The sequence below is a fragment of the Myzus persicae genome, unplaced genomic scaffold (assembly GCF_001856785.1).
Source record: "Myzus persicae strain clone G006 unplaced genomic scaffold, MPER_G0061.0, whole genome shotgun sequence".
In the NCBI taxonomy this organism is placed as follows: Eukaryota; Metazoa; Arthropoda; class Insecta; order Hemiptera; family Aphididae; genus Myzus; species Myzus persicae.
This window is the reverse complement of record NW_019104400.1, coordinates 299003-321144: the sequence shown is the minus strand read 5'-3', so window position 1 is coordinate 321144 and position 22142 is coordinate 299003. Positions and strand designations below refer to the sequence as shown.

The following is a 22142-nucleotide window of genomic DNA, read 5'->3' as shown; positions in this document are numbered from 1 at the left end:
TATATATGCCTGCGAATAATATAAATGCTTTCTCATCGTTGTTATCTTTCCCTCCACCAACCTAGCACAGGTTTAAGCGTAATGAGCGATGAGAATATTATACATTATTTATATTTGTAAGCAGCCATATTATGGGTACCATAATAATACATAGAACCTGCAAAGTGTATTGGCTGTCACACGTTCGACTGTTCAATCGTCAGGTAGGTGTACTAATATTTAAAGTATGCGATTGTGTTCATAAAAACTAAAATAATTTTAAAAAAGACCCCGCCACGCGTCTTCAGCGATGCGTAGCGTGCACAATATATATAATCAAGCGACAGAGGTGAAATAATAGAATAGACGTTATATTACATTATTAAATCTATGAAGGCAAAGTATAATAATGCTCGTATATCAATTAAATAAATGTCACAAACACCATGCACAACACACCACTATAATATTATACTATGCTATTAAAATAATGACAGTATCGCACAAAATAGAAATAATAATTATTATTATTATACAAATCGAATAAGGGGGAATGCACAAAAGTTCAAGGGTCTATGTAATGTACCTGAGTGATATCGTTTCTCATTATGAGTGACACGTCTTTGCGTGCGCCTGGTGCGATGTTGATGATGTTGATGCTGCTGGGAAGACGGCTGTTTACTGTTCGAAGCCGATGGGGGACCGGCTGTAAAGTATACACAACACACACGCTTGGTTCAGCACATTCAATACTCACATAATATTTTATACAAATTTAATATTATATATATATATATATATATATATATAAATATGGGTCAGATATACAATAAAATTAACACTAATAACATAATATTATATCGTACATGATAGGCGAATATCAAGGATTTCCTTTTGTATATACAATATATTACAAATTTTAACATTTTATATGTATAATATTTATATATACACACACACATATAGTGTATAGTTTTAACGATAAACCCAGTCAAAAAACACGAATCGTAGTCAGGCGCGTCAATAATTTATTATCAGCGTAACCATTATATACCTATTTATGGGTAAGTTAAACCATTTATCGTGACTAAATTAAGGTTTTTAATTATTTTGGATTTACAGAAATTACAGGGTCCACAAGGACAAAAACGTTCAATGTATACTATAGGTGCTCTCTGTAATTTTATGATATTTCTTAAGAATTGGAACGATTGGATAGTTTGCGATATCGTTTAATATGATGTATCAAACACTAATAACACCACTTATTTTCGTTACATCTGTACATCTATAGAGTACTGGAATTGCTTAATATTGTTTTTATATTGAATTATTGAAACCTATTTCATACGAAACGAAGTACTTATGTCCTTTAGATCAAAACTCGTCTATTATATTCTATAATTGAGCTACGTACTTAAAACTAGATAGGTCAATTGTTTTAGATCGTTGACTAGTATAAATTGGGGACCCCAATTTGGAGTTTATACCAACCGGAAGTACGTTGTGGGTCTTAAGTCCCATAAATTTTTAGTGAAAAAACTATAATACTTCAACACCTAAAGACAAAGATAAATAAAATTGAACTTAAATTTGTTTTTAATTTATTTAAAAGGTTTTATAAATCGATTTAGTTCTAAAGACATTGCAATATCACCAAAAGGTTTTTACTTAATTATTCACATTACTGAATTTTCTTATTTTTAGATTTAATTACTTAATCCATTATTAGTCATTAAAAATATAATAACACTACATTATTATATAAAACACTAACAACTAAGAAACGGTTTATCGTAAACATAAAAGTAAATAAATATATTTCAATTTAAATGAAGCGCCAAGAGAATTTCGTGATCATTTTCTTTCCAATAAAATAAAAAGTAGGTCAAATGTCGAAGGGAAAATGCACACACAGATAAGTGACTTCTTTTAGAAAACAGAATTCAGGATAATTTGATAAATTTATCAAAACTGGGGTAAGGACATCGAGTTAATGAATTTTTTTATAAATACGTGTATATGTTTGTTGAATAATTACGCAATAAAAAAGACAAATCATTTTCCCATAGAAACTGTTGATTAGACATTTACATTTATACAAAATTAAATGTAAAAAAAAAAAATGTTCAAGAATGTAATTATTTGCTAGGAATACATAACTAAATCATTGTTGAATGATTAATGATGCAATTTAAAATGATTGTATTTATACGTGTAGTTTAACTGTAAATAGACATGTTTAATTTGTAAGTAGGTGGTAATAAAACGTACCTATAGATAATATCTATGAACTCTATGACTGGTACAACCTACGACCAAAACTATATTTTTCTAGTTTTAGATGTATTACCTCAGAACCCGCCTACTATGTAATTTTTATTTGACTTAACGCGATAAACATAGAACTTAATACTAATGCATTTTTAATATTATATACATTTAGTACAAGTATTCATTTTAAAATGTTTATACTACACGCGGTTTATGAAACTCACCGTCAATCATTGATCAGAGGTTATACATTTGTCTGGCGTACCACAGTTTTAAAAACAAATAGGTAAGTACATATTATATACACCAATGTATTATACATACCTCCTCGACCACAAACATATTTTAGAAGGAAATCAATTTAAAATCAACTATAGGTGTACACTTGAGCTACACCACATTATTATTATTAATTTACTAATCTTTGTCAATTAATCTAGACATAATGAATTTAAATAGTATACCCACTTTGGGCATTTGAAATTCCATAAGTACAAAAATAAATCGCAACAAATATTTAGAAAATAATTTTAATTATTTAAACATATTAAATGAAGAAACATGATAAATATCTGCGAAACGGTAATTATGAAGTACGATCAACACGGGATAAAAAATGATTTAACCACTGGTTCAAACCTATTCTAAACATATTATAGGTACAATACAGTATGTTTATTGAAACGTACAGGAAAATGAACTAAATACTTTTCAGTTTTACCATTAGAATAAAATTAACTTTTTCTAGACTAATATATTTTGTAGGACAATAGATTTATTGACTTTACTCTTTGTTGGCCATCCTTTGTTTTGTGATTTTTTTTTTAAGTACGGACTCCATGGCGATTTGAGTTAGGACATTTTAATACGTCTGATCGTAAAAAAAAGACTGACAATAAAGAAGCCTTAATGAAATCGGAAACAAAATACGTATTATGAAAAAAAAGAACAGGAAGATGGGAGATGAAATGTTTTAAAATTTATGTTATAGACCAAAAAATGTAAATCGATTAGGTCGTTAAAAGACGTCATGATAAAAAAAATAGCTAACGACTACAAACCTTGGGGCTGCTTAGGAGCATAAGGAGCCAAAAGTCTTGTCTTCTTTTTCTCGTATCCTTTTTGCGTAATATCACCTGTAACAAAAAATTAATTTCGTTATTAAAATCAGAACCTTTTTAAACGTTAATGAGTTATTATTATACTATTCCGATTAATAAAGGGTTGAAGGATCGTCTTATGTCTTAACAATACATATAAAAGTATTCTACAAAACGAAATAACAGCTGCACTGTTATTTGGCTAAAATCAATTAACTTTACATGAAAGGTATTTATCAAACATATGTATGATTATATATATAACAACGATAAATGTGCTTATAAGCTTTAATTTTTTTTGTGAAAAACTTCAAAGTATTAATAAGTAATTTTTCGAAGAAGCTTTTAAATATTTTCTTTAGTTTAAATGTGGACTAAATTGTTAAACAATTTCGTTCAACGAAGATTAAACGACATTCTAATATCAACATATATATCAAAAAATAAAAATAATATGAAAATATAATTTTCACATAATATTTTCAGAAAAAAATGTTTTATAACAATTAATTATTTTAAAACTGTCACAGTAAAAATAGGGAATTTGCTTTTTAAAACGACAGACATTAGGTATATAATCATTCATATTAATTGTTTCTATGTATTGATCTTATTGATACAACAAATTAATAGGATATAATTTTAAATTACATTGAAAAATGTTTGTGAACTAGCCTGGTGAGCTTTCAAGGGAAATTATATTGATTTGTAATTTTGTAGTAGGTACCTAACCTACATTTAAATAATATACTTATTTTAAGATAGAACGGATGGTTACTAAGTGTAAAGTTTGTTGTAGTTGATGTTACTAAGATATTATAGATTTTAATTAGTTCAGGTGAATAAAAATATAACTCAACATTAATTAACAAAACGATTAAGTTTGAGTAAACAATAAGTTTTCGATTGAATTATAAATACGATATAAACAGAAACAAAACAAGTTCGAATGAAAAAATATCTTGGAAAAATAGCTGAGAAATGAATGCATTTTTGTTTTCGTGTTTATGGTTTAAGTATAGATTAAATATTAAATTATCTTTTTAAAACTATATAAAAATGTAAACATAAAATACATAATGAACAAACAAACTAACAAACAAAAGAAATACTAAATTACAATGTTGTTTTATTCAATATAGCTTTTTAATCTAGATATTTTTTAAGATAATTTCACGGCGGGCGTACATGAGCACGATTATTGCAGGACAAATAAAATGCACAACCATTCTGCCGCGTCGCACAAACGAGTTTAACGGGATAGAATATTTAACAATTCCCTCGACATCAACTCCCATGATGATCTGTACCACATTTATATGCATTTAAATATTATATAATGTATACGTTTATACAATTTCCACGACACTGATGAGTCGTTAAATTTATCGAATTTCTATACGATTCCGGGAAATATTATAATAAAATATATACATACAGCACAAGTCCATATTATATATTATAAATAATGCATAAAGCACACATATTAGACTCAATGAGTTCAACAGAACGATGCAAAATGGTATGTATTTTTGTCCCTGTACAAACACCCTAAATATATAACAATATATTATCTAGCCCCCGCGGAGAACCGGAAAAGACTAAACCATTTCTTTAATAAAAGTATCAAACCATTACACATATTATAAAGGTTATAAATCGTAGACAGCAAATACATATACACACACACACACACACACACACACATATATATGAGGTCATAAGGACATATATATATATATATATATATAGAAACAACCGAATAAGTTTCGATACCTATATATTGTGTACACTGCTAGCTATGTCGTCCTCTTCGCTCGATCTTATGCGTACACACACGCGCGTGTCATGAATTTTCGTGAGTTTTACACACAAAGCTATACATAATATACGGCCAAATGTACATAATACTATATCATAACAACAACGAAATACGCATCCGTACAGGATATTTCTCTCGAAACCGGGCCAAAAGGCTGAGCGGACACAACTATACGTGATCGAGTGGATGATGGGAGGTAAACGCATATATACAGGCGATCGATATATATATATATATATTGTAGGTATACATATATATTATTGTATGTAGCTGTGACATCATTTATAAGCACAAATCGCCCGCGCCACGGCGTGTTGACAGATATTCACTTACGCGAGGGGGTAAAACGTGCATCGTCAGCCGAGCCCGTCGCGTCGGGCGGACGAGCGGACGACAAGCGTATTTTCCGCGAGTCGAATATACCGTTTCGCCGGCGAGAATTGAAAACAGACAGTAAACAAAAGTGGTCGACTCGGCCGAGAGCGTACACACACGCACACAGCACATATCGTATATAAACGTACGTATCGTCGGACGAAAGCACATATGACAATAATAATGCCCACTGTCCGGCGTACAGCAAGAATACAATATAATAGAATAAATATATCAACGACACGCGCGGATTCGACACGATGACGATTTATATATATATATATATATATATATATATATATACTAGCTGTATATACCTAGTACCTACACATCCTCCCTGCAACAATACCATATATATATAATATATATATACATATATAATATACATATTGTACACTATCCATCTCTGCTTTTTCCGTCCACACGCACATATATATATATATATACATCCGCCGTTCGCGATGACCGTGCGCGAAAGCCGGATAGGTGCCTTATATCATTATTATAGAGTTGCTATCTATCGGGCGATATTTTGATTTATGACCCGGGCGCTAGTCGGCGGCAGTCGGTCATCTCACATTGTCGGACGATTATATGCGACGACACATTGCGAGATATCGCAATACATAAACTGCCAACAATCAAACAACAACAAAAAAGTGATACGAAGCATCAAATAAATGTGTGACTTACGAGTGTTCAGAAGGAACGTATTCGGATTGTACGAGAGTGGCTGCACAATTGCCATATACTACTCGCTATAATTTATAATTTCGTTTATAAACGTAATTTGAAACTGTTAACCAATACGTCGGTGTATATGGATTAATACGACGAACCGCATAGTATTATGATACATTATATTATATGCCAAAATAAAAAAGTTTAGGTATAAATGATAATTCTCGTCTACAGTTCAGCACCCCCCAAGCACACACCCCGTTAAAAAAACTTTAACAATTATATATATATATATATATACTGCATCCGTTCTACTATACAAATGTGTGATATAACCGCAGCAAATATAGTCTGCCGAGCGTAACGCGATTTGTCCGAGAATAATGATAAGCGCATTCTACCCGACAATACGGCGGCGGCGGCGGCCGGCCGGGCACCCGTGAAGAGCACACCAAAAACTTCCACAAAGCACACGCCAGTACCGGTTATATACGAGTTTATATTTACGCGAGCGCACACACACACACACACACACACACACACACACACACACACACACACACCGCACACACAAATATATGTGTATTCGCACGCGTATACAATATAATATGTAACCCAGTTAAGAAACTGAACGAATATAATATATATATATGTTTATATGGGATCGTTTGAACGAGAAGCTGCAGCGGCAAACTTCATAAAGTGATTTATAAACGCGAGCTCGTTCCACCCGCAGCAGCAGCAGCAATGGTGTAGGCATCGTGCAGCGTGTGTGTAGTGCTATTTTAACGCGATCTCGTATATACGTTTCAAACCATACAACATACATTATACATTATGTCATATTATATCATATACGCACAACTGTGTGTCGGCTGACTTCCCTCCTTCGCGGTCCTCGTCCGAACCAGGCATATTGCGTATCTCTCCACTCGGTTCTCCTGCTTTCCTCTCCCCTTGATTTTCACCATATATATATATATATACATACACACACACACTACTCGTTCACAAGCTGACTACAGCGGTTTAGAGCTAGTGCTGCGACGATACGCATGCATAGAGTGGCGGTGATGCGGATGTTGGTCGTGGTGGAAAACCAGCAGACGTTCACGCCGAGTTTTATTATGATGTAATAAAACGGATAATATTAGCGTGTGTAAAACATTGTCGGAGCGACTGCTGCTGCTGATCGAAACAACACCCGAAGCTAAATTGCGACTAGCAGCAGGACCACTTGAAGTCGTGTTCTGCGCAAATGTTTGTACGATTGTGTGTGTGTGTGTAAATGGACAACGAATATTTGGACGGAGACCAATTTATCGTGTACAATACGCACTATACTGCACTATTGTCAGTTGCGTAGGGGAGGAACGCGAAATAACATAATATGGAATGATGTCATCGGGGTGGATATAACTATACGATAATATGCGGGTAAAAAGTGCGACACTATAGGTCCGCGCAGAGGACAACTGCTGCGGATATACGCGCAAACGAGATGGAATTCTCTAGCGATTTGCGAGTAAAAAGTATTGTGATACGTGTCTGTGTGGGTGTGTGTGTGTGTGCAGCATACGCATCGCGTGAATTTTAAACGGATTTTTGTGATGAGTCACAGGCCACAGTGTAAATAGAACGACAACAGAGACATATTTATTATTACATTATCATATCTGTATGATGTGTGACACGCATAACTAATTGGTCGTGACGATGAATCGAAACACACATCACCAATATAATAATATATAGGTACATCATATTCGTATACGGTATATTCCAACGGCTTTCGCCAAACGCGAGTCTATTGTTTTAATTTACGAAACGTTTTAGGCACACGCCGCGCCACGCTCGTGCTTTCAATGTTCATCTTCCATTAGCGGCGGTATTGGTTAACACAATTATCGCAATATTATACGATATGTATATATAATATATTATAGACAAAATACATGCCTACTAATAAACAACAACTACAACAGGTGTACGAGGTTGTCGGAGACGATAACGAATTTTCAAAGTCATCTCGGCAGTCGCATTGTTGTACCGAGTTTAATATTATACATGTATATATATATTTAATGCTGGGTATGTACGGCATTTTGTCTGCTGTGCAATAACGTTTGTTTACGATTTAATGAAAACAGACTGAACGAGATGACTGCCGAGACGTATCCAACGAGATTTTATAGCTTTTCGTAGCCATATGATGCATACGTACAGGAGTCTGTGTTTCCGTTTATGCACGCGAAGTGAATCTAATATTTAGAAAAGTGTCTTGAACATATAAACAAAACATATATTTTATTTTGTGCGCGGTATAACTAATGTCTAAATGATGTACGCTGTCAATTGAATGATCGTGTTATATACATATTTCTTTCAATAACATTGTTACACGTGTAACGAACCACACGCCGCCCGAATGCATCTGCAGGGAAGACGTTTACTCTGAGAGTTTAATGGTAGGTATATGTTATGCACCGAGTGTTTAATAATAATACAATAAAACCAACAATTCGAAACACCTGTAAACAATCTAATTTATATGCAGATAAGATTCTCCGTGTCGCAGTTTTCTTGTTTTCGCATTTATTGGGACCTGCAGTTTTAAAGCACGTACTCGGAAAATGCGGGGTATAAAATATATATTCCACCCTGATAATATAGTTACGTGTCATAAGATCCGAATTTTGGATATTTGTTTATATATTATACAGTATAAACAATTTAAAGTGTTACAGCATATTTGGGCCAACCAAAAGTTTATAAGGTACACGGATCACAAAATAATACTACAATATATTTCGAAATTTAAAACGCGCATGGTATAACATTATGGTTTCCTCTTATATTTATTATGATCACAATACGGAATAGATTAAATTCCAAGAAGAGACGCGAATAAAATTAAAACCTTCCGTCGTACACAATAATTAAAAACCGTGTTCTGGAGATTCTTAAGGTTTTAATAGTCGTCGATGTTGATGTTTGATGTTATAACGATGACGTTCTTTTGCTATAATATTATATTATAGTTCCTATGCTGTATAACGCGGTGTGGCACGTCTATATAATACAATATTATTTGCTTGTATACAACGATAAGATATAATTACGTTATATTATTCAATGACAGCGGCAACAGCTAGGTACAATACCTATAAATATATTATTATTAAATCGTAGTACCTATGGCAACGTAATTGTATAATGCCGTCATATATGATGAGCGCAGATAAATCAGTCGTTCAAGACGTTATTACGCCAATATCGTCGTCTGACGTGGTGCACGTGTACTTATATATATATATATATATATATTATACACATAGTTTAGCGATAATTCCATTTTTTTTCCCTCTCTTCTAGTTCGACACAGTTCAACTACCCCCGCAGCGGCATCGGGGGGTAGCGACGACTTCTTATCGCGCCCCAGTTGCGCCGGGGTATAGCCACCCCGACTAATGTGGGTGTGTGTTTGAGTGGCTGGACCTACCTTCCATAATCCTATAAGGCTATATAAGTACATATATATTATATATATACACGACACTCGATAACGGTCGTCGGACCAGTTAAAGGGAGCGCACTCGCAAAAACACAAGTGATTTGTCGGCATTACAGTCCAAACAGTCATTGCGGTGCATTGGACACATAAATTATGTATCGCCGCAATCCGTTTGTATTTTCAGTGTGTGTGTGTGTGACAATCGATAAATACAATGTATGTATAGGTCATGTAACGACGGTGGAATTTAATCACGGCAAAACAAATCGCACGACATTAAAAAATATATGATACGAATCAAATGAACGGATACGATGACGGACGACGCCAGAGATTGCCGACCGCCGCCGCCGATTGAATAATATATATTATTTAGTTTCACCATCGTCGTATGTACCTGCGTACTATTACTATATAGTTATGTTGTATAATGGCGTGCGGCAAAAGCAGTAAGTTTGCCGACACAGTGGCCACGCCGCAACACTTTACGACGGCGAAAACGGTTAAAAAGTTTCTAATTGCCCCAGTACGCGACCACATACTTTCGGTCGATAAACACCGCACGACCGAACGCGATGCTCGTATAATAGACATATATATATAATATATAATATTATTACCATATATTATACTATCATCATTAAATTGTTATATTATACGCTATGTGTTGGCGACGAGGTTATCGGTCGGTGGTGGTGGTGGTGGTGGTGGCGGCGGCGGCGGTAACTGCGGCGGCTGCTGCTGCCGGCACACGGGGGATGGGATATGACGATGACCTAGATTTCACGGAAAGTGGCGGCGTGAGTGTCGCGGGAGGGAGGTTTAAGGGTTTTTTTTTTTAAACATATACGCGAATGAAACACAGTATACCGAGCATGCATTCATCTGCACATACACGCACAGACTACGCGGCCGTCTGTTGGCGATGTTGGATTCCCTGCAGCAGTGATGTGATAGCCGACTTGGTCGGTTTAGGGCGGAGAGTCGAGTCCGCTGACGTTCGATGCTGCCACATTATTCGTCGGATCTCTGTGTGAGATAAGTAGGTATTTGATAATATATATATATGATTGGATTTGAGCATATATACATATCGTACTGCAGAATACGTTTGAACACAATAGCTATACACATTTTATACACGACTGGTGAAAAAATTCCTATGCAGATGAACAAGTGCCGTGAGAATGTAATAGTATATTATATAGACTACCTATATGTAATATGTGTTTATTATATTAATATGATATTTTTTTTTTAATAACGATTTCAACGTATAAGAACCCGCCGGTTCAAAAATTCATTCGCACATAATATTATTCTGTACCGTCGGTTCTTCGAAGTTTATTGCACATATATTATACGAGTTCGGTGATATAATATGTACTACCTATGTATGATTGTCAGTTTAAATAAAAAACAGTAACGAGATGATCGCGAGTTCATCTCCAGTCACCCGACGGATATCGGGTCCGGCAAATACTACAGTTGACGCGACTGACAACGTCACGCTAATGTATACCTACATAAAATATGCCTAAAAGCAGCAGCAGCGGCGATGTATATGCTGTACATCAGAGGTCCATTAGTGGGCAATCTCGACTGTCACGTCAGCTCGCAGTAACATTAATTAACAGTATATATAGGTATAGTACAGTAGTGTCAGTAAAATCCTTTTTTAGCGGGAAATCTGTCGACAAGTTACTGCAGGGATTACGTCGGCGTGGCTGTCATTTGGCGTGCATACATTTCAAATGAAGGTCTTTCGCTCGATGGCTGCAGTTTACGGCGATACAAATAAATAATTAATTAAATTCGGAGAACATTCTTTATTCGTTCATGGGTCGTCACCACACCAAACCGAAAAGGGATGTCCCCATGAAAATATACGCCTTCAGTCACACCAGCATGCTCACGAGTTAAACCAATGTTGCAAAACCTCTTTGGGAACCAGGAAATTAAAAAACAATGCATTTTTTAATGGTCACCTTGTGCAAACGAAGCCTGAGAATTTCAAGCCCGTAATTATCTATTTTGCAAACAGTATATAGTTGTGTGACAGCAACACTCGTTGAAAATAATATATGAAATTCGTATATTCAATGGTATATCAAATGGTATTCAATTAATATGCATAGGAGAGTAGCAAACAAACGCTAGTACCTACAATTATTTTTTTTTACGTCATATAAAAATACCTAAGTTCATAGTATTTGGGTTACTTCTGGACGGCTTTATAAATACAAGACACATTCACCGTTTTTCTGTGCAAAGCAAGTACCGCCGTACAAGTATCAATAGAAAAATGTACACTGAAAGCATTTTTCTTTTAAAATCTTTCGATGAATAATCATTGATTGACCATACCATTTAAAAATGTTCAAAGATACGAGGCAATGACAGTGTAAATACTTTTGGGATGTAATCGAGACAATGGATTCGAAAATAATTGAGATTTTAACTCAAACAAATAGTAAACTGTACACAATAGGTGCCGTGATCACATTCCGATTAAAAAAACCATTGAAAATGTACGACACCTTATAGATAATAAAATCTAACAACCGATAAGAAAACAATCAATAATGTCCGTCACGGACATGTGCTGCGTAGAATCCAATAATTTTATTTTAATTAAACTAAAGAAGATTCACTGTCCGGCTTTTTGTTTAAAATTACAATCGAACACGATGAGTGGAATAGTAAAAAAAAAAAACACCAATCTCTTCGCAATTCGATTCAAAATAAATGATCAACCAAAAGCAATATGCTCTCGTATTCATGTTCAATGCATAAAGATAACATAAAAAAGATAAGTGATCAAAAGCAATCTGACACTTTTGAGTTGTTTATTTTTTTAAATTTAATCAATTATTTTAATTTAAAAAAATTATTTAAATTCAAGAAAAAACGACAATAATATGTTTTATATTATATATAGTGTATACCTACTCTTATGGAATTATATAATATAGGAATGTTTTAATATTTTATTAACAAATAAACTGCGGGTACGACAATAACATTATTACGTTGGTATAGGTATAATAAAGGTGTACGCGGCGAGAGTTGACCACAATGCGCAAATTAATTTCTCAGGGAGGGTCAATGGGGTTATATTTGCAATGCGTTATTAAGTGCAAATAATAATAATATACGCTCCACGCAAATCATACTTAACGTACACACATAAAATATATATACCATATCGTAGCGCAGTACACCGATCCGGATCGTTTTACATTCGTGTGTCTTATATAGCAACATGCACACACGGTTGTTGTAAGTGTATAACAATATAACGGGAACGAGATACCGAGACGACCGAGCAATATTGCCCAGCAAGCGCAGCTAGGGGGGGGGGCGAGATTCTGCCCCGCGGGGCACCGGCGCGGGAATACAACTTTCATCACGAGTCGTCGTCGTATTCGTGCGTATATATCCCGGTAGAATATAATAATAATATGACGATTACGCGAGGGAAGACAAAAAAAAAAAAATAGGTATATAGTGCATAATATTATTATACACAGGCAATGTACATGTTCGATTTCGTGTTTGCGCACGGTAGGTAAAATCGGTAATTTTTACGAATGATATTATTAACGTTATAACTATTATAAGTATACCTATACAACATAATAATAATATTATAATAAATGTACACAGATTATAAGGATACCTTTTACTATACACTGCACGAGTGCACGATAAAACGAAATAGTTGTTTAATAATCGTTTTTGGGGAAAAAAGCTTCAAGTAGGTACCGAGTTTTAAGTATAATATATTATAATGTAACAGTACACAATGTTCAATCTATGACAACCTATTTTCTTATTATTAGGCATATATCTTAAACTACATATATCTCATTATTATTGTCATCATAAGTATCGCTTTAACAATCATACCTCATAACTTTAATTATTATCATCATATATCCTCATCATCTCGAGTATTCAATTAATTGTTGAGCTATAATAACTTTTAGTTAGAAGCTAATAAAAAAAAAAATGTATACATACTTCTTGTGCTGTAGTACCTATACATAGCTGGTGCCTACCTCCTACACGTATAGTGGCTGATTTAACTGCATGCGAGAACATATCGAATTTGTTAGCCGTTATTATTATACGCGCGAAGCGTGAATTCGGTACGAGTTATTTGAACAATTGATCAGGAAAGCAAAAGTAATTTAAACTGTAATAACATTTCGGTTGAATTCGGAGGTGTGCAAGAAATACGTCTGAAATAATGTGCACGGAAAGGCCACTGTTGTCGAAATGTTGATACCTCGAGGTTGTATGATTGAAATTCGGAATCCGTTTAAACTGTTTCAAAGGATTTACGCCAACGAGAGTACTTTTATGCACGCCAAACATTATAATATATCATATTTCTATTCCGCATAATCAATTGTCGTATTTCAACAAACCGAATGAAATAACGATTAGAAAACTTGAACTACAAAATGTATAAGATGTAAAATATTGCGTTTGTTTGCATTTTTAAATTTACTGCACATCAGCTATACAATACAATGGAAAATAATATGTAGACTTATTGTGGTGTTAAAAAAATCAGAACCTTAGTCAGGTCCACAATGAAATTTAAATGCACAAAATAAAAACGACCGTCAAATAAAACGTTTAATTCTGTTTATTTTTTGTAACAATGCCAATGACAGCAGTCTATAGTGGCTTCGTATTCTGACAGTTTTTTAAATCGACTTTCTGCTATAATGCATTGACTCTCGAGGGATACGTAGACACTATACATAATATACAATTATTGTTTACCATATTGTCCACGAACGCAGCAGAAATCCTCTTTGCATAGTATTTGGCCGTCAAACGTATCCATCGGACTTCATTCCCATTCAATAATTTACCAAGGGAATGAAATGACGGTGATACCTATAATAGTTTTAATACAATAATGTATACTATTGTATTTGAAACGAATGACCATTTTCAAAAGGTCACCGACGCGAATTACAGAGAATACAGGAAATAAATATATCTATACATTATTACAGTATTCCATACTATCTAGTATATGGGTAATGGGTATAGCAAAAACATAAATATATATAAATCATATGATATAATATTACTAGCAGTCTTAGCAGACGCTGCAGCGGAGAGGGACCGGTGCAAAGTTTGGGTACATAAAGCTATATATAGGTACGTCGTAATCCACACGGGTGGCAATAGCTGCAGAAACATGACAATCGCGTGTATACAACGATAAAGCAAATGGAAGCCTGCAGAAATTAGTGGAGCCGGGAAAAAGCTTTTCGGCAGATTAGCATTAGATTGAGTATCGATTTGCGGGACTCTCAGGGATAATAAATACATATATATAATTTTGCAGAAAATCGCCCATTGCTGCAGCAGTCGTCGTATTGTAGGTATTATACCGTATTGTTGTACACAAAATACCTGTTATACCACACATAATATATTTGTTGTTTTTTTTTCGCATCGGGTGTGTACGTAGGCGTCCGCGTGGTCGTAATTTATAAGCAACGAATCGATATAATTTTTTTTTCGTCGTAGTTTTATAAAATAATATGGTAATTTCACGATGGTTTCCCGGAAGAACGACTGCAGGAAGATAAAAACCAAACGAAAAACACAAACGCGTAACAATACGTCAACCTGACACAGACGAAACCCCCACAGCAAATAATAATAATATAATGATAATATGTAATATGCTAAAAAACAAATACGACATTAAGACCAACCACCGACTACTCGTTATGAACTTGCCGTAATACTCCACATGCCTGCGGAGAATAGAGCTTTAACTGTCTTTCGCGTCACAATCATCAATCGTCTCTAAAACTATTCTTTCGTCACTGCCACCATTATATTAAATACATTTTATAGAAAACTGCAACGCCAACTCGGCGGTTGATAAACTGTGAGCACTTATGGGGAGAAAAGTAATATTATACTATGTTTTAAAACAATGAGCGTATTATCGTGTGTTGTTCCGCGACACTACGTTTTGACATTTTTCCGTTCCTCGATACTGTACTATATTATATAGACATACTCGTATGGTAAAATGTTTATCGCAAAAAAAAAAAACACTTGAGTATATTATAAATATTGTACTGACAGAATATAAGACGATTATAACAAAAATGATATATTATATTATATCAGTGTGACATCAAATTCTATTGATTTCGGAACTCCCAAGTATAAGACCGAACCAAATCGATGAAAAAAGTAAAATACTATTTCGATATTATATTGGACTCCCTTAGATATGTCTCAAAAAACGTATGCAATACAATATTTGTATATGTGATCGACTTGAGTACTCGACGTCGGAGATTATGAATACAATGAATACACACGAGATTGTTGAGTATATTGCGATGAACAAATCTCCGAGTTTTGATTTATTTGCTGCGCGTACATAAATAATATTAATTTAATTCCTGAATCAATTGCCGTATTATTTATTAGTTCATTACGTATTATTATATTGATAGTTGTATATACCTATATATATATATATATATATGTATGTATGTATGTACGAGATATTACATAATTAATCCCAACATTATAATTTATAATATTCATATGTACGTCGTACACTATAAAAATTGCACGCGTATAACATTACTTGTTTTTGATTAAATTTGTTCATGGAAAACAGCTTTAAAATGTTTACATTTAAAGTATGTACAATAGGTACCTACATCTATTATTTTCTAAAAAAATATATTTACATCTCTTGTAAAATATGGGTCCTATGGGTAAACAGTATTCTTCTTAAGTTTCCTCGTACAATAAAAAGTCTCGAGTTTCTTTAGAGTACCTTGGAATTAAACAAACAATTAAGACAATCCCCGACGAACATATGAGAATGCTGTACACGATATGCAGTGATACACCACTCGAGTTAAGACTATTATATTATTAAGAAGAAAAAATGTGAAGTTAACTATAGAAATTTTTAATCTTTTTTTTCATCATCTAAGAACTTAACAATTATTTTAAGGACAACAATCCCATTATATAAAATACTATAGGGCAATTGATAGTAAAATGAACAAGTTTATTTGATAATGAATTGTACATAACTTAAACATTTTCATTATGTTTTAAATTCACATAGTGTATTATTGTTATACCTACACCTAATCTCGAGAACAATCTTGATGAACGAAAGACTCGTTTTTTTATAATTTACCTGCACATTTGCGTTCTTAATTTAGCGTATTCAGCTAAATTATATTTATTTATATGGTAATTAACATCTGGTGACTAGTTTATGACAAATGTGATACTAAAATTTAAACTGAATGTAAAATAAAATGTACAAAAATCCTTGGATATTGAGAAAAAAAATTGAATCAAATATTGTTTGATACGTGTTAGTGCGTTATCGAATAATCAATGCCGTTGGCGTACACGGTAATAGTGTAATACGGTATATGAAAAGAATTCAGCCGTATAGTCAATTTTCCTTCAAATATGTCTGTGTATATTAAATTATGCGCATTCGTGTGTGGGACGTGGGTTTCACGAATTAAATCCCGTGTATAACGTGAGTGGAAGGGTGGTGTATTTGTGTGTGTGTAAAGGGCGCATATTTTAAGCGGAAATTCTATAATACTTCTTAAACATGTTTGTTATGAAAACAACCGATATCGGACAACGCCGCGCCGGCGGCGGTGGACCACGAAAATTTGGTGGTCTTAATGTAAATATTCATTACTATTAATATAATAATCCTAGTGCGCTTGAATCGTGTAAAATAATTGGGGTGCGGGTATTACGAAATGGCTGCGGTGATGGCTAGGTGCTAATTAAAAATCGCTTTTCGCATGTATATACTATAAATATTAAATAGGTTCAAATATATAGTCCACGAGTATAAGGTATATACATAATATGATATAATATATAATATGTAGGTACGTTGGATGAGATAATTACGTCCGAGAGGATAATAATTGTTGCGCCTATATATTTCGACGTAGCTCCTCACGTTAACATAAAATTATATACATACATAGAGAAACAGCGTGAAGCCACGACCAAAAGTGTCGTAACCGAATACCACGAGTGAAAAGATAATAATATATTAATGTAATTAAAAACCACTAAAACACCTCGTAACCCAACTAAAGCCCACACAAGCGCTGCAGACGTTGTACACAAAAAACTAGTAAGCCGCCTCCTCCAAAAGCGAGTTATGCTATGATAAATATAGTTTGCAATCGGAAACGATATATCGAACTAAATTTCCAATTCTAATAAACAGATTTATTGGGCGGTCATGTATTACTAAATAGTCCAGTGTTTCCCAACCGCTGGCCCACAGTGGCGTACTCGGAATGGAAGGGGATAGAAAATTTGATTGCAAAGTTTACCGTGTGGTCGTAGCTCCTACACCCGTCCCACCAGAATAACAATAGAAATAGTACATAACATTTAAATAAATATTATTTTTAGGTACTATGCGTTGAACATTTTATAGTTTTAATTTATAAGAGTACATACATTTGTATTGATTTTTGAGACATGACATTATAACTTCGGGATCAATACAATCAAACTGTTTTAAAAAATTACGTAGAGTCATCAAAAATAAAAATAAATCATATCAGTAAAAATATGTGCTCTATACTAAACGCACTCATGATTAGACCATATACTTTAACATTGTGTTTCTAGAACACGAAAATATCAAATCAAATTTATTGTGAATATTTTAAATAATTGTACAATTCGAATGACTTCATAATATACGAAGAGCATCTACAACTGGTTAGGAAATATACGATTTGATTTCAGTTTTGTCTGCAATATTCTCAGTTCGGTAACATCAGATTTGATGTCAGCTGAGTCCCAGTAAAATATAACACTCAATAAAAAAGAAAAACTATGAAAAATACAATGAATCAAAAATTATACATTAATTAGAATACAAAATAGCAAATGCACGCCATTATTTGAAAATATAATTACTGTAATAAAAGACAATTCAATATCAAAAAAAGTTTTTGTGGGGAGGATATCTACAGGTATGAAAAGATCCCGTTTACTACGTATAACCTCATACATAAAGTATAGTTAAAGTCCTGGAATTGTCTATAAATTGTCCTAATGTGCCCAATACTACTGACAAATAAGAAGGGTAAACATCTGCGCTGGACTTATGCAAAACACGTATTCGTACCCTCGAACTGCTGGAGCCACTGGTACAAGTCCTCCAAGTCGATGGGCTCGTCGTCCGAGTCCATTTGTAAGCCACGTCCGGCCACGGTGGCGAGAGGTCAGCGACGCGACAACGTTTCCGGACGCGTTATGACACTTGTCGTTCCCGCCGCGCCGCCATCCAACCGACTTGTCGTCGCCGTCACTGCCAACTCGCTCTGCAACAAGTTGCCGCCATCCGTACGGGCGGCGGTGGTGGTGCCGCTGACGGCGGCAGCAGCAACAACAACAACAACAACAGACGGACGAGTCGACGGCATCGCGACTGCTGGCCGACTGGTCACGACGCCGCGAGGGTGGCGCGACGTTCCACGCGGGTGTCGGTTGGGGTGGCGGCACTATCGGCCCGGGGGTGGCGCCGCGCGCGTCCGCCAGACTTTCCGCGTTCTAGACAAAAGACTCCCGTCGCCCGCACGTACCTAACCAACAAAAGTCGGGGCACGAGGAACCCGCAGAAGGTTTGTGTGTGTTTCGATAAAAAAAAAAAAAAATGTCTTTTACCTATACATTTCATAAGTACCTGCACCCTATACTTCGTGCCCACGAGAGTTTGGGGCTATTCTATTGGACTTATTTTTTTAATTTCGAGCGGTTTCACTCGTATTTGAAACAATAAGGATCATTGTTAAAACTAACTGTAAATAATAATAATATTCATATACAGCTAAGCAGCTACGACCAGAGCGGTGGTTTAAATATTACCTATAATGACACGATGAGTACCGTCGCGCCTGATCAACGTCGCGGATATAAGGTGTTATAATAGGTGATTATAGTTTAATTCTTTGTTGCCAATGGCCATAGTTGCCGAGGCTTAATTCAAATAAAAAAAAATAAAAAAAAAAATAGGTGATTATAGTTTAAATATGGTGGGCGAACGTTCAGATGACTATATCGTTGTCGAAAAACGTTATTTCTTAAGTCTACATCACAGTAGTATATGAATACTAGGTCGGATTTTATAGCGGAGATGCGGTTTCAATAAACGACAATTATTTCAATCCCCAACCAGTACCTACCATAATGCATCCGTATGATTATTGATATTCCATTCTAAGCGAGCTATATAAACCTATTTGTGTTTTTACGCTATTATTAAATTATAAAATGCACGCGTTACAATTATTGTTTTCTTATTCATGATTTCGGTACGTTTACACAGTGAATGTTAGTTAAGTCAACAAAGTGAACAAAAGTCGTACGGCAAATATTTGTGTCGCGTTCACAATTGAGATTTATAACGAAATATTACATTTATATTTGTTCAGCATGATTATCAATTTGAACAAAATAATTATGTAGTGTGAATCCAAAATGTGTAATCTAATGATATGCGCATACGCAATTTAACTCAAATGTGTACAAATGTTTTAATATAATTTTACTGTACCTTGCGAATATTAAATGATAAAAATATAAATCTAAAAGAAATTTAATATAGTAGAAGTACTATATACCTATACCTACCTTTATTATATTTTGAGAACATCAGAAACATGTTTTGTATAATACAAAATCGAGAGAGGAATCAAAAGGTTTTCATAAAAATATATTCCACGAAGACATTTTTATTTAAAATAAAAATATTTCTATAGGTATTTTAAATTTTAATTACTTATCCTCGACATTTTCAACTAACAGTTTGGAAAAAACAAAACAAAAAAAAAAAATCACCTACTCCAAAAAGAGACGGATAATATACACATATTTCAATATTCGTGCTTGGGGAAAAAAAGGATAAATTTAATTATTTAATTATATCATCTAGGCATTGTTTTTTTATTGGAATAACGTGTACTCGTTTGTGAAAAACAAATGCGTCTACTTATACATCATACGTCTACATATATAATATAGTTTTTTTTTTACTTGGCGGCTACATTTGCACAATGAAAATGCGCGTCATTACGCAGAATTCAAAGCTACTCGTGCGCATTTCATTGTTCCGAATAACTGAAAAATTCACTTGTCAAATGCACATATTCTTTTTGTTAAAAAGTAATTAACACGGCACAAAGCTCAAAAGATACACTTAATCATTTCTCGTCCTTAAACTGCTTTCTTTGATATAACAGTCCACTTCCTCTGAATGTACAAGATATTTTTCTTTGAACATTTTAAATACATTCTCGACTCGTATCATACATATACATAATACACGTAATGTATGATTTTTAACCTAGTTCCGTAGTTCGAGTTGCGGCCGTCGCAGCGTCAGAAAAATTACATATTTATAGACGACGTTTAAATATGCATGTCTCGAAAACAGATCACAAACACAACACGCATAGTATGACGAGTATTATTGAGTGAGCAGCTAGTGTGCTTCATCACACAATGCTGCGTATAGTATATTATTATTACATGGTTTGGAACAATACGACCCTCGTTTAAAACACAAAATACTTAATAATAATATTGCAACGTATATAATATGCACGGTTATTCGATAACTAATAACCGCTTGCTGCGCGCGGACGATACGTATATTTTCTCGAAAATTTAGTCGCTTCCAGTGGCGCATATTGTACTATATGTATGTATAATTGTGATCTGCATGTTAAACACGGGTAAATGCAATATTGGCGAGACCGTTTAGCGGCTCTGCGTGTAACCAAATAGTACAGCACTCTGGGGAACGGTCCACCGGATCGTGTTATAGGTATACGTACAGTGCAGTGTATAGTGATCGTACACACATACATATTATACCGCGTACAGACTGTATAATATATGTACACTATTATAGTATCGAATGCACCACAATATATAGTATTACCATGGCTCGTAGTCTATACTATATGCCGAGATGGTTATGGATGTGTAATTTTAGCCTAAATCGAGCATCGAAAACTCGCTATACGTATATTATAATATACACCCCAACACAACCATATATATATATATATATATATATAGGTACCTCTACGTGTGTATATATCGTACTATATACACCGCGCTGCAGGTATTGCAAACACACAAGTACCTATATATATGGTAGGTATATATACATCGTTCTATTATAGCGGTATATCGTCTAAATAATAATATCATATTGTATAGTATATACGTACAGAGCCCGTCCGCGAGCAGAATATAATAATATAATACATGATGTACGGCGGGTATGGCGGAGGGGCAC

General features: G+C 34.3%; 1 protein-coding gene across 6 annotated transcripts in view; it reads right to left on the bottom strand.

Moving 5' to 3' along the window:
• The window catches only part of LOC111041884 (disco-interacting protein 2), a 147924-nt gene that overhangs the window by 24238 nt on the left and 101544 nt on the right, over positions 1–22142 (bottom strand). For 3 of the 6 annotated variants that reach the window (XM_022326324.1, XM_022326322.1, XM_022326321.1), the window contains exons 2-3: positions 3315–3389; positions 566–685 (exon numbers count right to left, since the gene is read on the bottom strand). In XM_022326324.1, coding sequence (XP_022182016.1) covers positions 566–685; positions 3315–3389 — 195 coding nt within the window. Of the gene's footprint in view, positions 1–565; positions 686–3314; positions 3390–18962; positions 19232–22142 lie in introns of those variants that run through there. The other 3 variants (XM_022326326.1, XM_022326323.1, XM_022326325.1) reach the window with 2 other exon arrangements.